This window comes from Xenopus laevis, chromosome 6L (assembly GCF_017654675.1).
Source record: "Xenopus laevis strain J_2021 chromosome 6L, Xenopus_laevis_v10.1, whole genome shotgun sequence".
Lineage (NCBI taxonomy): Eukaryota > Metazoa > Chordata > Amphibia > Anura > Pipidae > Xenopus > Xenopus laevis.
Genome location: NC_054381.1, coordinates 150,995,451 through 151,009,133, shown reverse-complemented (window position 1 = coordinate 151,009,133; position 13,683 = coordinate 150,995,451). Strand labels below are relative to the sequence as shown.

General features: G+C 40.6%; 2 protein-coding genes across 3 annotated transcripts in view; both read right to left on the bottom strand.

Annotated features, from left to right (window-relative positions):
* The window catches only part of fer1l6.L (fer-1-like family member 6 L homeolog), a 105,405-nt gene extending 96,769 nt beyond the window's left edge, over positions 1-8,636 (bottom strand). The window contains exon 1 of the mRNA XM_041566633.1: positions 7,534-8,636. Within this exon, the coding sequence (XP_041422567.1) occupies positions 7,534-7,586 (53 nt within the window). The 5' untranslated portion in view covers positions 7,587-8,636. The remainder of the gene's footprint in view (positions 1-7,533) is intronic.
* A 1,107-nt stretch (positions 8,637-9,743) lies between these two features.
* LOC108718604 (protein FAM91A1) overlaps positions 9,744-13,683 on the bottom strand; it is a 46,469-nt gene continuing 42,529 nt past the window's right edge. For both annotated transcript variants that reach the window (XM_041566632.1, XM_041566631.1), the window contains 2 exons: positions 13,039-13,108; positions 9,744-11,803 (listed from right to left, as the gene is read on the bottom strand). In XM_041566632.1, coding sequence (XP_041422566.1) covers positions 11,609-11,803; positions 13,039-13,108 — 265 coding nt within the window. In that variant the 3' untranslated portion in view covers positions 9,744-11,608. The remainder of the gene's footprint in view (positions 11,804-13,038; positions 13,109-13,683) is intronic.

Below are 13,683 nucleotides of genomic sequence, written 5' to 3'. Positions count from 1 at the left end.
ATCCCAAACATTATTCATCTGGATTCCAATAACAATGACAAATAATATATATATATATCTTTATCATTCATAAACCTGTATTTCTGCACGTTTGAACCTGAAGGCAATGGAATATATTTTCATAGCCGGGTGTTTGCCTTCGTGCAGCCTGACATGGGCAGAGAGAATATAACAAAGGCATATGAAAGGGCTCGGGGATAAAAGGACTTCATTAGAATAAAAGTGTTTATATTTGCTAAATGGGTGTTCTGCCTTTCTTATGATAAGAGCAGGGTGGGAAGCACTAACTATGGAACACCGCAGGATCCACAATAAGGTTTATTTGATACAGCCAATATTAGTTCTCACTAAATGTTTTTTCTTTATGATTTGCACATAAGCAAGGGAAACCAAGGGTACCGCCTATCTAATACTGTAAGAAGAGTTATTATAGGGTAAATGCGGACTAAAATCATTTTTCCAATTTACGTTGGTTACAAACTGCAATTGCTATTGGAAGCAGCATTTGTCTGGCTGTTTAGATTCTTCTCTGCACCACCAGCTCTGACTCATGAAAAAATGTAGCAGCAGCCAGTTTATATTACAGAATAAATACAGTGATATATACAATGATATGGTTAGTGTATTTATCCTGCCTTTTGTTTGGTTTAAAGAGGAAATAATATTTATATCCATGCCCTCCCTGTGAACTGGCATTTTCAATACACGTGGGAATGAGCTAAATTAGCGACTTACACTGATAAGATTCTCATTGGATAACGAATGGGTGGTGCTTGTTGATCAGACAGAAATTACAGCAGGTTGCAGGATTTCTATCTACAAATATGAACCATATATATATATATATATATATATATATATATATATATATATATATATATATATATATATATATATATTTTAATATTTGGCTGTATATGCACTTAACAATATAATATTTTTTTACTTATTTCACCAAAATGCCCAGTGTTGCTGGTCTTTTTGAATGATATATATATATATATATATATATATATATATATATATATATATATATATATATTATATATATGTGTATAATCTATATATCTATCATACTATTCACAGAGAAAATGCATTTCCCGAATAACGTATCTTTCCGTAATTTGGATCTCCATGCCTTAAGTCTACTAGAAAATCACTTCATGCACCACTCCGGAACATCCAACAAACAAATAGTAGAATCCAAGAGCCAAGATTTGAGATAAAGCCTTACGCGTTTCGTGTCATCCAGAGACACTTCATCATAGGCTTGATTACGTGTCCCTGGATGTCACGAAATGCGTAAGGCTTTATCTCAAATCTTGGCTCTTGGAGTCTACTATTTGGGATCAAGTACAAGCTACTGTTTTATTATTACAGAGAAAAAGGAAGTCATTTTTTAAAATTTTAATTATTTGGATAAAATGGAGTCTATGGGAGATGGCCTTTCTGTAATTCGGAGCTTTCTGGATAACAGGTTTCCAGATAACGGATCCCACACCTGTACAACTTCTTCAAATAACCCTGCTAGCCAACAGCATTATTGTCTTGCAGTGCTGAGTCCCAAGGTTTGATCCCAGCCAGCAAGGAGTTTAGTCTTCCTGTGTCTGAGTGGGATTTTAGATTGTAAGCTCCACTGGGGCAGAGATTAATGTATAATCTCTGTAGTGCTGCATAATTTGCCATCACTATATAAAGACTAAAGATATATCACTGCACCAATGTAATCCTCACCTTATGGGACTGTTAAACCTGCGTGTTTATTAGGGATGCACCGAATCCAGGATTCGGTTCGGGATTCGGCCAGGATTCGGCCTTTTTCAGCAGGATTCGGATTCGGCCAAATCCTTCTGTCCGGCCAAACCGAGGGAAATTGGGGAGGGAAATTGCATGACTTTTTGTCAGAAAACAAGGAAGTAAAAAATGTTTTCCCCTTCCCACCCCTAATTGCATATGCAAATTAGGGTTCGGATTCGGTGAAGGATTCGGGGGTTCGGCCGAATCCAAAAAAAGTAGATTCAGTGCATCCCTAGTGTTTATTGGTTCTGGAGGCCCTATACAGGGGCCAATAAACTGGTGACTGGGCCTATATGTTCAGCTTTACTCTCACAACCTGGAGCTCTCTCCACTGGGCAGACATAAACCTCAAAGCATTAGCAGTGATAGTGAAGCGCCACCTGCTGGCGATGTAGCAAAAGACACCTGGAAAGGTTCGGCTGCAGTTGGTCACAGGTTAAGTAAATATTTCCAGAGAAAAGAACAGGAAACTCTGTGTATTTGATAACAGTGCGGATAAATGCAGCCAGTCGCTAGTGAGAAACCTTCTTCAAATAAAGTTTCTATTTGTGGCCAAAACCAATGCGTAATGTTTAATAATGAAAAGTCATGCACCTTGTGTGTCTTTTGTGTGTGATAATTTCCCGATTGGTGCCAACCCAAAGAGCTTGCTATTGAAGGTATCCGCAATTAGTAGCAGCCAGTGGTGTAACTAGTTAATGTTACTGGGCCCCGCAGCAAATTCAATTTAGGGCCCCAAAATGTTGATAATTTGGCCTATTCTATCAAGATGTAAATTAAAATTGCTCATTAATTAGGGCCTCACTATACTCTGGGGCCCCCTGCAACCACAGGGTCTGCTGTCTCTGTACTTATGTCCCTGGTGTAACCAATATCCAGTGTTGCCGATGCCACTTTAATAGAAGATTCAGAAGAGTATTAGTGACCCCTGGTACAAGCACATGACTGCTATCCCTTGAGGCTACTGGCCTTGCTGGGAACTTCAGTGACAGCCAAAGTGTTACAAGTTGGTTATCCCCGATATGCAAACATTTTTTAAAGGGGAAGTAAAGTCTAAAATAGTATAATGCTAGGAATGCTGTATTTTGTATATTAAACATAAACATGAACTTACTGCACCACCAGCCTAATCAAACAAATGATTTATGCTTTCAAAGTTGGCCACAGGGGGTCACCATCTTGTAACTTTGTTAAACATCTTTGCAAGACTAAGACTGTGCACATGCTCAGTGTGGTCTGGGCTGCTTAGGGATCGTCATAAATTATCAAAACAGCACAAGTCAAATAATATCTGCCAGAAGCCGATACAGCAAGACTGATTAATAATCAGAATATACAGACTGCACTGGGTCCTGTGTGGTCATGTAATCTAATGCGGATTTTATAGTTTTTGTATTGTTTAATACAAACTTTCTCCAACTCTGCAGAACCAGTGGCTGCAGCAAAATAATCCTCCAAATAGAATCCCAGCTTATCTGTTTAAATCTGGCTCCATGATCTTTGTCCCTGCAGCTGGAAACAGTAAAGGGGATGTAATGGCAAAATAAAAACGGTAAGACATTTTTTAATTTAAGTATATTGGAAGTTTATTTATTTTTTTTATAAAGTAGAGTTGCCCAATCTGCTGCCATTCAGTTTTTACTAGGGATGCACCGAATCCACTATTTTGGGTTCTGCCGAACCCCTGAATCCTTTGCGAAAGATTCGGCTGAATTCCGAACCCATATTTGCATATGCAAATTAGGGGTCAGGAGGGGGAAACATTTTTTACTTCCTTGTTTTGTGACAAAAAGTCACGTGATTTGCCTCCCCGCATATGCAAATTAGGATTCGGTTCAGCCTGGAAGAAGGATTTGGCGGAATCCGAATCCTGCAGAAAAAGGCAGAATCCTGGCCAAATCCTGGATTTGGTGCATCCCTAGTTTTTACAACTACCAGGAGCACTAACACTAAAGAACCTGCTTTAATACTAAACATAATGCTCCCTCCCAATGAATATTTACTTTGTTGGAACATTATTGTACTACATACAGAGGCATGAGGATACTGATGTATGTGTGCATATGTTAAATGATGTGTAATATAGATAAATATGGTGATAAATATTATACCTTTACGTTTACACAATCTGTGAAACCCTCATTACTAGCCATAAAGAAGCTGTGTGTGGCTATGCATACAAATTATCAGCCGTTCCCAGCTCCCATGCCTGGATTCCGTCAATATATTTCTGCTCCTCAGAAATACTTTCAGGACAGAGCAGGGAACCCTGTGTATTTAACTGTATAATAAGAGCAAACATAGGGCAAAGTCCAGCCAACAGATGGGTAACGTGGGCACAACAGGCAGCCAATCCCCACTCTGCGTGTGCCCTGTGGGAACCTCTAAATGTCAGTTAATACAGTAAACTCTTGTTAAGCGACTTGTACCTGGAATGATTTGCTTAAGGCTTAGAAATTCAATCCCACGGCACTAATAATAAACTGAAAGCAATTTAACCACCAGCAATAAAGAAATGATTATGCTTTTACCTAATGGAGAACTGACAGTTAAAGGGATACAATCCTCCAAAAAGTGGCCCCTTTTTAGCACAGGTTTGAAGTGTTAATTTCATGCTAGGACTATGGTGTGCCAGGAGATTTTATTGTAGGCAGAGCAGTTGATTTTCCCTTTAAGCAGTGATAGGCAGGGAAGGGAATGTCAGCCGCCTTGGAAACCATAGTAGGCATAGCAGAAATCATGCCATGAGCTTTTATGTTCTGCTGCTCCTCTACTTAGTGATGGTGAAGTGCAATCTAAGGCCCAAGGAAGAAAGTTGGAAGTGCCCCAATATGGAACAACTACCTCTGTCAATCAGTAGATAGTGGCAACAAGGAGGTAGTAGGGTTAGTAGCCCAGCAGCTTCCCTGGCAGTGATTAGTGTTAACATAAGGGAGCAGGCTAAGGTAGTAACTCTCTTGGCTAATAAACAACTTCTGGCTGTGTTTATATCCAGTGAGTCGATAAATACAATGCTTCCAGGCCTCTCCAGCATTCAGTGGGTTAATCAATACATTGCTACCAGCCGTGCTTCCATTGTGTGGGTCAATGACTGCGATACTTTCACTCGGACTCTCGCACAATGCGCTTTATCTGAGTAAAGTCATTGTTTTACAGCACTGCTGGAAAAAAGTCTCGCTTTATGGCAACAGAGCCACAAACAGGCCTTTCATGGATAAGGGCCATTTGTCTTATTACTAAATCTGCAATCAATATTCTGCGTGTGTGGGACGGTTACAATATTGTATGTGTCATGGGTTGATAAATACAGAAACACGGCGCCACTCGGGCTTCCCATGGATTAGTCAATGCAATGTTTTTAGGTCAGCGTGCAGCCCTCAAACTCACTTATACCTGGTAGCATCACATTAAAGGAAAACTATACCCTCAAAATAAATACTTGAGCAACAGATAGTTTACATCAAATGAAGTGGCATATTAAAGAATCTTATTAACTGGAATATATATTTAAATAAATATTGTCCTTTTACATCTCTTGCCTTGAACCACCATTTCATGATGGTCTGTGTGCTGCCTCGGAGATCACCTGACCAGAAATACTGCAGCTCTAACTGTAACAGAAAGAGATCACCTGACCAGAAATAGTGCAGCTCTAACTGTAACAGGAAGAAGTGTGGAAGCAAAAGACACAACTCTGTCTGTTAATTGGCTCGTGACCTAACAAGTATGGTTTGTTTGTGTGCACCGTGAATTGTACGATCCCAGGGGACGGCCCTCATTTTCTAAAATGGCCGTTTTCTATTTATGATTACCCAATGGCACATACTACTAGAAAAGTATATTATTCTGAAAATGGTTTATTTACATGAAGCAGGGTTTTACATATGAGCTGTTTTATGCAATATATTTTTTATAGAGACCTACATTGTGTGAGGGGTATAGTTTTTCTTTAATCAAGGGATACTGGGAATTGTAGTTTAACTGTGAATATATGGCAGGTCGGAAGGAAAGTTATAGGCTGATTTTGTTGCTCTCCATCATCCTTGCACTGGTTGCACATGGGAGCTCACAATCACATCACTAATGGGTCTAAGCTTGAATTGTAAGTCACAATGGAGGGGAATAGGACGAGTCCCCTTTGCAGGGAAAGAGTGTTTTGGTTGTCGGGACCTGTTTGCAGATAAAAAGTGAGAGCTGTAAGTATGTGCTTAGTTGGTGTTTGAAGCATATGGCAAAAACTTGCTCTATGGATCCCGATTGTGACATGTTTAATGGTATTTTTTGGATAGCCAGTGGATCATTTCTCTCCTTATTTTGTCTTTTTTTTTTTTTTTGTTTTATATATACCTTTTCCCCTGTTACGCAATATTTTGTACTATGCATTCCTGTGTTGTGCAATGTGCTGTTTTTCTATACAGTCCTTCGGGAAAAGTGAAATTTGATTTCAATAAAAAGAAAGTTGACAAAAAAAAGTGAGAGCTGATCTGTAATATACCGTCATTTAAAGGTGAGTGATTTATCCTACAGTTCTGTTGGGTGCTGCATCTCCTTCCTTGCTGGGATATTCATCTGATTTGGACATAGACTTATGGGTGCCAGAGAAAGTTCAGTCATTGACCGTAAAATACCCCTGAAGACACAGGGGCCTATTTACCAACATTTGCATTTCCTTGTTTTAACAAATTTTATTTTTTCTCTAAAAATTCTTTTTTTTTTTAATTTCTCTAAAACTCAAAAAAATTATTCAGTGTAAAAACTCTTAATTCAAAACATTTCCAAGTAAAAGGAGTTGAGGTCTCAGACAGGGCCGGATTGGGTCGTGAGCGCCCCTAGGAACGGTGCGTCCCCAGTGCTCCTCAGCAAGCGACCAGGCGGCATGTTGCCCCAAGTAATTTGCCCCCTAGGTCCTGGCCTTTGTGGCCTAGCCACAAATCCGTGCCTGGTAGCATGTGCCTTTTCTGTGCACCCCTAGTTCCAGCCCTGGTCACATTGGTACTGTCCAGGAACCCCTTATAATATATCCTATAGTCTCATTGGTACAGTCCTGGAACCCCTTATCCTATAGTGACATCGATACTGTCCAGGAACCCCATTAGCCTATAGCCACATTGGTACAGTCGTGGAACCCCTTATCCCAAAGTGACACCGATACAGTCCTTGAATCCCTTATCCTAGAGTCACATTGGTACAGTCCTGGAACCCTTTATTCCAAAGTGACATCGATACAGTCCTGGAAACCCTTATCCTATGGTCACATTAGTACAGTCCTGGAACCCCTTATCCCAAAGTGACATTGATACCATCCTGGAACCCCTTATCCTATAGTCACATTGGTACAGTCCTGAAACCCCTTATTTCATAGTAACATCGATATAGTCCTGGAACCCCTTATCCCCTAGTCCCATTGGTAGTCCTGAAACCCCTTATCCCACAGTCACATTGGTACAGTCCTGCAACCCTTATCCTATAGCCACACTGGTACAGTCCTCAAACCTCTTATCCTATATCCACATTGGTACAGTCCAGGAACCCCTTTATACTATACCCAATCTGATCATTCAGTCTATATAAAACAGAGCTAACAATAGAAAAGTAATCGCTGATAATAACTTTTTCAATGGGACAATAATGCACAGATAATTCGTTTGTAACCGGGTATTTGGATGCTAATGATAAATAGGATTATACTTGCAGTTGTGTGGATACTACACCAAAACTGATACACGGATACGTTACTTTTCTTTCTCCGGCTTCTCCTCGGAGTCCTTGGCTTTCCTGAGTAAGTCCATTATTTGCAGAGAGTGAGCTGTACAGGATTAGGGCATGTTCCAGTAAAACACCTGTCGTAGTGTTATGGGCTTCACTAGAGCCACTGGGATAGTGTATTCCTGCACAGGGTGTGGCTGCTCAAACATATCAAATTATTCTCACACTGGTAACGAGAAGCAATTTGTAACGCTAAGAGTGTCACCGGGTATTTTCCAACAGAAGCCTACAATTGGTCCTATTTACATAATTCTCTCCCCTTTAAAGAGACAGTAAAGCAGGGACACGAGTAGTTACACAGGCACAAATATTGACTATTACAATCTTTCTTACTGTCTATTATTAATTGCAGTCTTTGTCCACTGGATACAGTAAACTTACACGATTAGATACATATAGGAATATATATTCAGCGTCTCTTCTATTGTACAGGACCTTTTATCCAGAATGCTCGGGACCTGGGGGTTTTCCAGGTTAGGGATTTTCCATAATTTGGATCTCTATGCCTCATCAACTAAAAAAATATTTTAAACATTAAGGAGCTATTTACTAAAACTCAAGTTTTTTATTAAAACAAAGTCAACCGAACTCCCAGCCATGAATTGAACTGATTTATCAATAATTCTTCTTGAAAAAGTTGATGTGAAAATTAATTGCGACAAATTAGTGTGTCAATTCGAATGATACGACTTTTTTTAATTGACACTCCCGAAAACTCAACTGTATCGGATGAAAACCAGCGAGGATCACAATGTGAAACATCTTCAGGGACATCTGCCACTACATGACCATGACACGTTTGAGTGTATTTTCAGATTCGGATTTTTAGCAGCTTTGGGGAAAATAAATCTCTTAAAGAAGTTTTTTTTTCCTCTAATAACACTGGCACAGAAAGCATCCCCTCTCCTATTGCAACCAGCACATTTACTGCCCTCTGTGTGGCCCCAATCTTTTGGTTAGTTAAAGGAACAGCAACACCAAAAAATGAAAGTGTTTTAAAGTAATGAAAATATCATGTACTGTTGCCCTGCACTGGTAAAACCGATGTGTTTGCTTCAGAAACACGAATATAGTTCATATAAACAAGCTGCTGTCTAGCAATAGCGGAAATTAAAAAAAGTCTATATGGCACAGGTTAATTAGTGGATAACAGATAACACCATTATGTTCTACAGAGCTTATCTGCTGTGTAACCTGAGCCTTTTCACATTTGAATGGCTGCCCCCATTGCTACACAGCAACTTGTTTATATAAACTATAGTAGTACTTATCTGTTATCTACTGTGTATCCTGTGCTTGAATGGCTGCCCCCATGGCTACACAGCAACTTGTTTATATAAACTATAGTAGTACTTATCTGTTATCTACTGTGTATCCTGTGCTTGAATGGCTGCCCCCAATGGCTACACAGCAGCTTGTTTATATAAACTACAGTAGTAATTATCTGTTATCTACTGTGTATCCTGTGCTTGAATGGCTTCCCCCATGGCTACACAGCAACTTGTTTATATAAACTATAGTAGTACTTATCTGTTATCTACTGTGTATCCTGTGCTTGAATGGCTGCCCCCATGGCTACACAGCAACTTGTTTATATAAACTATAGTAGTACTTATCTGTTATCTACTGTGTATCCTGTGCTTGAATGGCTGCCCCCAATGGCTACACAGCAGCTTGTTTATATAAACTACAGTAGTAATTATCTGTTATCTACTGTGTATCCTGTGCTTGGACGGCTGCCCCCATGGCTACACAGTAGCTTATTTATATAAACTATAGTAGTACTTATCTGTTATCTACTATGTATCCTGTGCTTGAATGGCTGCCCCCATGGCTACACAGGAGCTTGTTTATATAAACTATAGTAGTACTTAACTATTATCTACTGTGTATCCTGTGCTTTAATGGCTGCCCCCATGGCTACACAGCAGCTCATTTATATAAACTATAGTAGTGTTTCTGAAGCAAACACACCAGTTTTACCAGTACAGGGCAACACTGCATTATAGCTGTATAACTGTACTAGATAAACTTACATTTTTTTTAATTACACAAGGGAACAAGTGCTGGTAAATATCCATCACTTCTGCAGTGGCAAAGATTTCTCTCTCCATTCGTTTCACAGTCACAGGCAGAAACCTATTCTATATAGAGAACCCCGGCAATAAAGAGACGCAGGAGAGAAACAGACACCTTTATAGACACATATGTCATCCTTTTCTCATAACAAAAAAAAAAACAAATATCAAAGTGATGATGCACCGTCCTGTTTCCATGCCTTGCAGTCACTTATAAGGAACGACCCAGCTCACATGCCCATTGGAAGATGATTCCACGCGTTACGTTTATTCTGAAGCGCGTTGTCATTATGAGAACATTAATCCTCGTGTCTTTGTCAGCAACACTGAGTATTAAAAATTAGCCACATTTACTGTTAAGGGTCAGGGCACACGCTTAGATCCGGAGTGATTAGTTGACTGGCGACAAACGTCCTCTTCTTCGTCGGCGGGATGGCACTCGGAGCAATTCGTTTTCCCGAAGTCGCCTGAAGTTGCCTCACTAGGAAACTTTGGGCGACTTCGGAAAATAAAGTGCTCCATGTGCCATCCCGCCGGTGATTTACATTCTATCCGGAGGGAGGCAGTTCAGGGAGATTAGTCGCCCCGAAGAAGAGGAGATTTGTTGCCGGGCGACTAATCTGCCTGAATCTGTCCATGTGTTACACTTCCATTATCAACATACAAATGATCAGGGTTGTTTAGTTGTGCTGAGACAGGGACACATTATTCATATATAACTGGGGGGTCAGACCTGGGGTCATAGAGCTGTCACCAAAACAGCCTTCAACAAGGGCTACAGGTCGGGCAACACTGGAGGACATTTATAAACACTCGGCAAATTTGCACCGGGGCAGTTACCAACAGCAACCAATCAGATGTTTGCTTTCATGGCTTTCTTTGCAGCTGGCTGGAAAAATCTAATCACGGATTGGTTGGTATGGGTTACTGCCCCGGTGTTTTGTCTCCCCCCTGTCTTCTGTGCCTGCCACACACCCCATTCTTCTTACCTATAGCCGTTTCCCCTATTCACACCACTCAAAGCCAGGATTTTGTCTACAAAACTCATTGTTGAACAAAACCCGCTTCTGTGCAGCAACAACTGAGAGAGAGTCTGAAGGCAGTTCTAAGCAGGAAGAAGCCCACAGATATATGCCTCCTGCTGAAGAACTCCCACCTGCTTTTATACCATGAACAAAGAGGGAATACATTAAGCTGCTGATGTCAATTGATTACGCACGATATGCATCAATAATAAAAAAAAAAAAGAAGTAAATTGAGTTATAAAAATCACAAGAGTTAAATGAGAACTGAACTGCAGGTTGCTGCGACCAATCAAAATCTGTCTCAGAATGGGAATATTAAATTCATTATGCAACTGAGTATCTTAAAAAGCTAATGAACCACAAAATCATTAAGCACAAAGGAACTGATTACTGTGCCGCCGGCTAATTAAAAAGAGTAACGGTATTTACTGGCATTCATTAGAAAATGTGGTTCTATTGTGCATACTTATTATAATTCAACATCTACTGTTTTATTGACTACATTTGCATAACTAACACAATGCCCTGCGGTGTTGAATACTCCATGGCAATTTCTCCAACACTATTTTAGTGATGTAAACCAGCAGCTCGTGAGGTCCTACTCCATCAGAGAAACTGGCCCGGTCCTTACAATTTACTACAGAACATAGGAACGTTTGCCTCTTTCGTTGGTTTTCATGGCGACACTTAGAGCAGCTTGATCCTTTACGTATATGTTACAGTGATATGATCCAGCCCACGAAAACTACAAAAAGGAGACCTAGGAATGTGAATGACACCCAGAGCGTGTGTTTAAATTACTGGACATCTAAGTGCAGGCCACAAAGTTCTACAATCACGTGGGCAGGTTCCTGAGCCCAGGAGGTCAGAACACAACCTACACTGCAGCAATAAATACGAACATCAACGTAGCACATGTTGGACAAAGCACTAGATTCAGAGCTAGGTTTGCTCACTGGGTATATACACATTGTGCAAAGATAAAGGGCCGCGTCCGTTCCACTCAGACAATTTGCCGTTGAGGAATATCAAGTTCTTGGAGGGCAGTGGAACTCCAAGGTCTGCCAGGGAAGCCTGTGACGACAAACTCCCACCACTGCTCGACTCCAGCAGCTGATCTAATGAAGAGTTGCCTTCCTGTGAGAAGCACACAGGTGAATGAACCAAAGCAACACTTTTAATTCATTACTAAAGCAATCAATGGGACGAAATGTGCCTCGGAACTCCCATGAAGCAAGAAGGAATGGGGAGTCGAGGAGGATTGGGGAGTCCAGAGAGTCAAGGAGGATTGGGGAGTCAAGCAAGATTGGGGAGTCAAGGAGGAATGTGGAGTCAAGGAGGAATGGAGAGTCAAGGAGGAATGGAGAGTCAAGGAGGAATGGAGAGTCAAGGAGGAATGGAGAGTCAAGGAGGAATGGAGAGTCAAGGAGGAATGGAGAGTCAAGGAGGAATGGAGAGTCAAGGAGGAATGGAGAGTCAAGGAGGAATGGAGAGTCAAGGAGGAATGGAGAGTCAAGGAGGAATGGAGAGTCAAGGAGGAATGGAGAGTCAAGGAGGAATGGAGAGTCAAGCAAGCAAGACTTGGCAGTGAATCTACTGGTATTACTATAAGCCTGTGCCAATAGTGGATGTGCATGGATTTATGTAGGTGTTAATCTAGCCCAGAACTCTTAACAGTAACACCAAGAAATAGAGGGTCAAGGATGAATGTGGAGTCAAGGAGGAATGGGGAGTCAAGGAGGAATGGGGAGTCAAGGAGGAATGGGGAGTCAAGGAGGAATGGGGAGTCAAGGAGGAATGGGGAGTCAAGGAGGAATGGGGAGTCAAGCAAGACTTGGCAGTGACTCTACTGGTATTCCTATAAGCCTGTGCCAATAGTGGGTGTGCATGGATTTATGTAGGTGTTAATCTAGCCCAGCACTCTTAACAGTAACACCAAGAAATGAAAGTGTTTTAAAGAAATGAAAATATGTCATGTTGCCCTGGACTGGTAAATATCTATATAGATATATAAAGATATATATATATATAAAGTAGTAGTGTTTCTGAAGCAAACACATCAGTTTTACCAGTCCAGGGCAACACTGCATTATATTTTTACAAATTTAGATCGCTTTCATTTTTTGATGTTACTGTTCAATTAATGACGGCCATACACTGGCAGATACTCTCCAGTATCAGACTGAACGTTCCTCGGCTGGAGAGATACTGTATGAGTAACAGTATGGCCAGCTTTTGTACAGCTCTTGTAAAGTGCTTAGGAGCAGTTATATAAATCTAGCAGCACAATTATTTATTCTCTTATTTTCTTATCTTGCACCGTTGGTGCTAGAAAGGGTAAAGTGAAAGAGACGCTGAGGGTCATAGCTTACCTGGAATGACTGAACGAAATTGAGAACTTGCAGGGAAAGTTTCCGACTGGAATGGAGAAGATTTTGAAGGCTGGAGAGAAAAAAAATAAGCAAATACATTTATTGCAAACTAATTGTATGTTCATTAAATGGACACAATATTCTAATGTTCCTGCTGAATTGTGCTTAGTACAGAGGAATACTTATGCTGCCATAGTTTTATGGTATCTTTCTATGAGCAAACTTAGGGACTGTTCCTGCTGAATTGTGCTTAGTACAGAGGAATACCTATGCTGCCATAGGTTTATGGTATCTCTCTGTACAGACTATGAACAAACTTAGGGGGATGTTCCTGCTGAATTGTGCTTAGTACAGGGAATACCTATGCTGTCATAGTTTTATGGGATCTCTCTGTACAGACTATGAGCAAACTTAGGGGGCTGTTCCTGCTGAACTGTGCTTAGTACAGAGGAATACTTATGCTGCCATAGTTTTATGGTATCTTTCTATGAGCAAACTTAGGGACTGTTCCTGCTGAATTGTGCTTAGTACAGAGGAATACCTATGCTGCCATAGTTTTATGGTATCTCTCTGTACAGACTATGAACAAACTTAGGGGGATGTTCCTGCTGAATTGTGCTTAGTACAGGGAATACCTATGCTGTC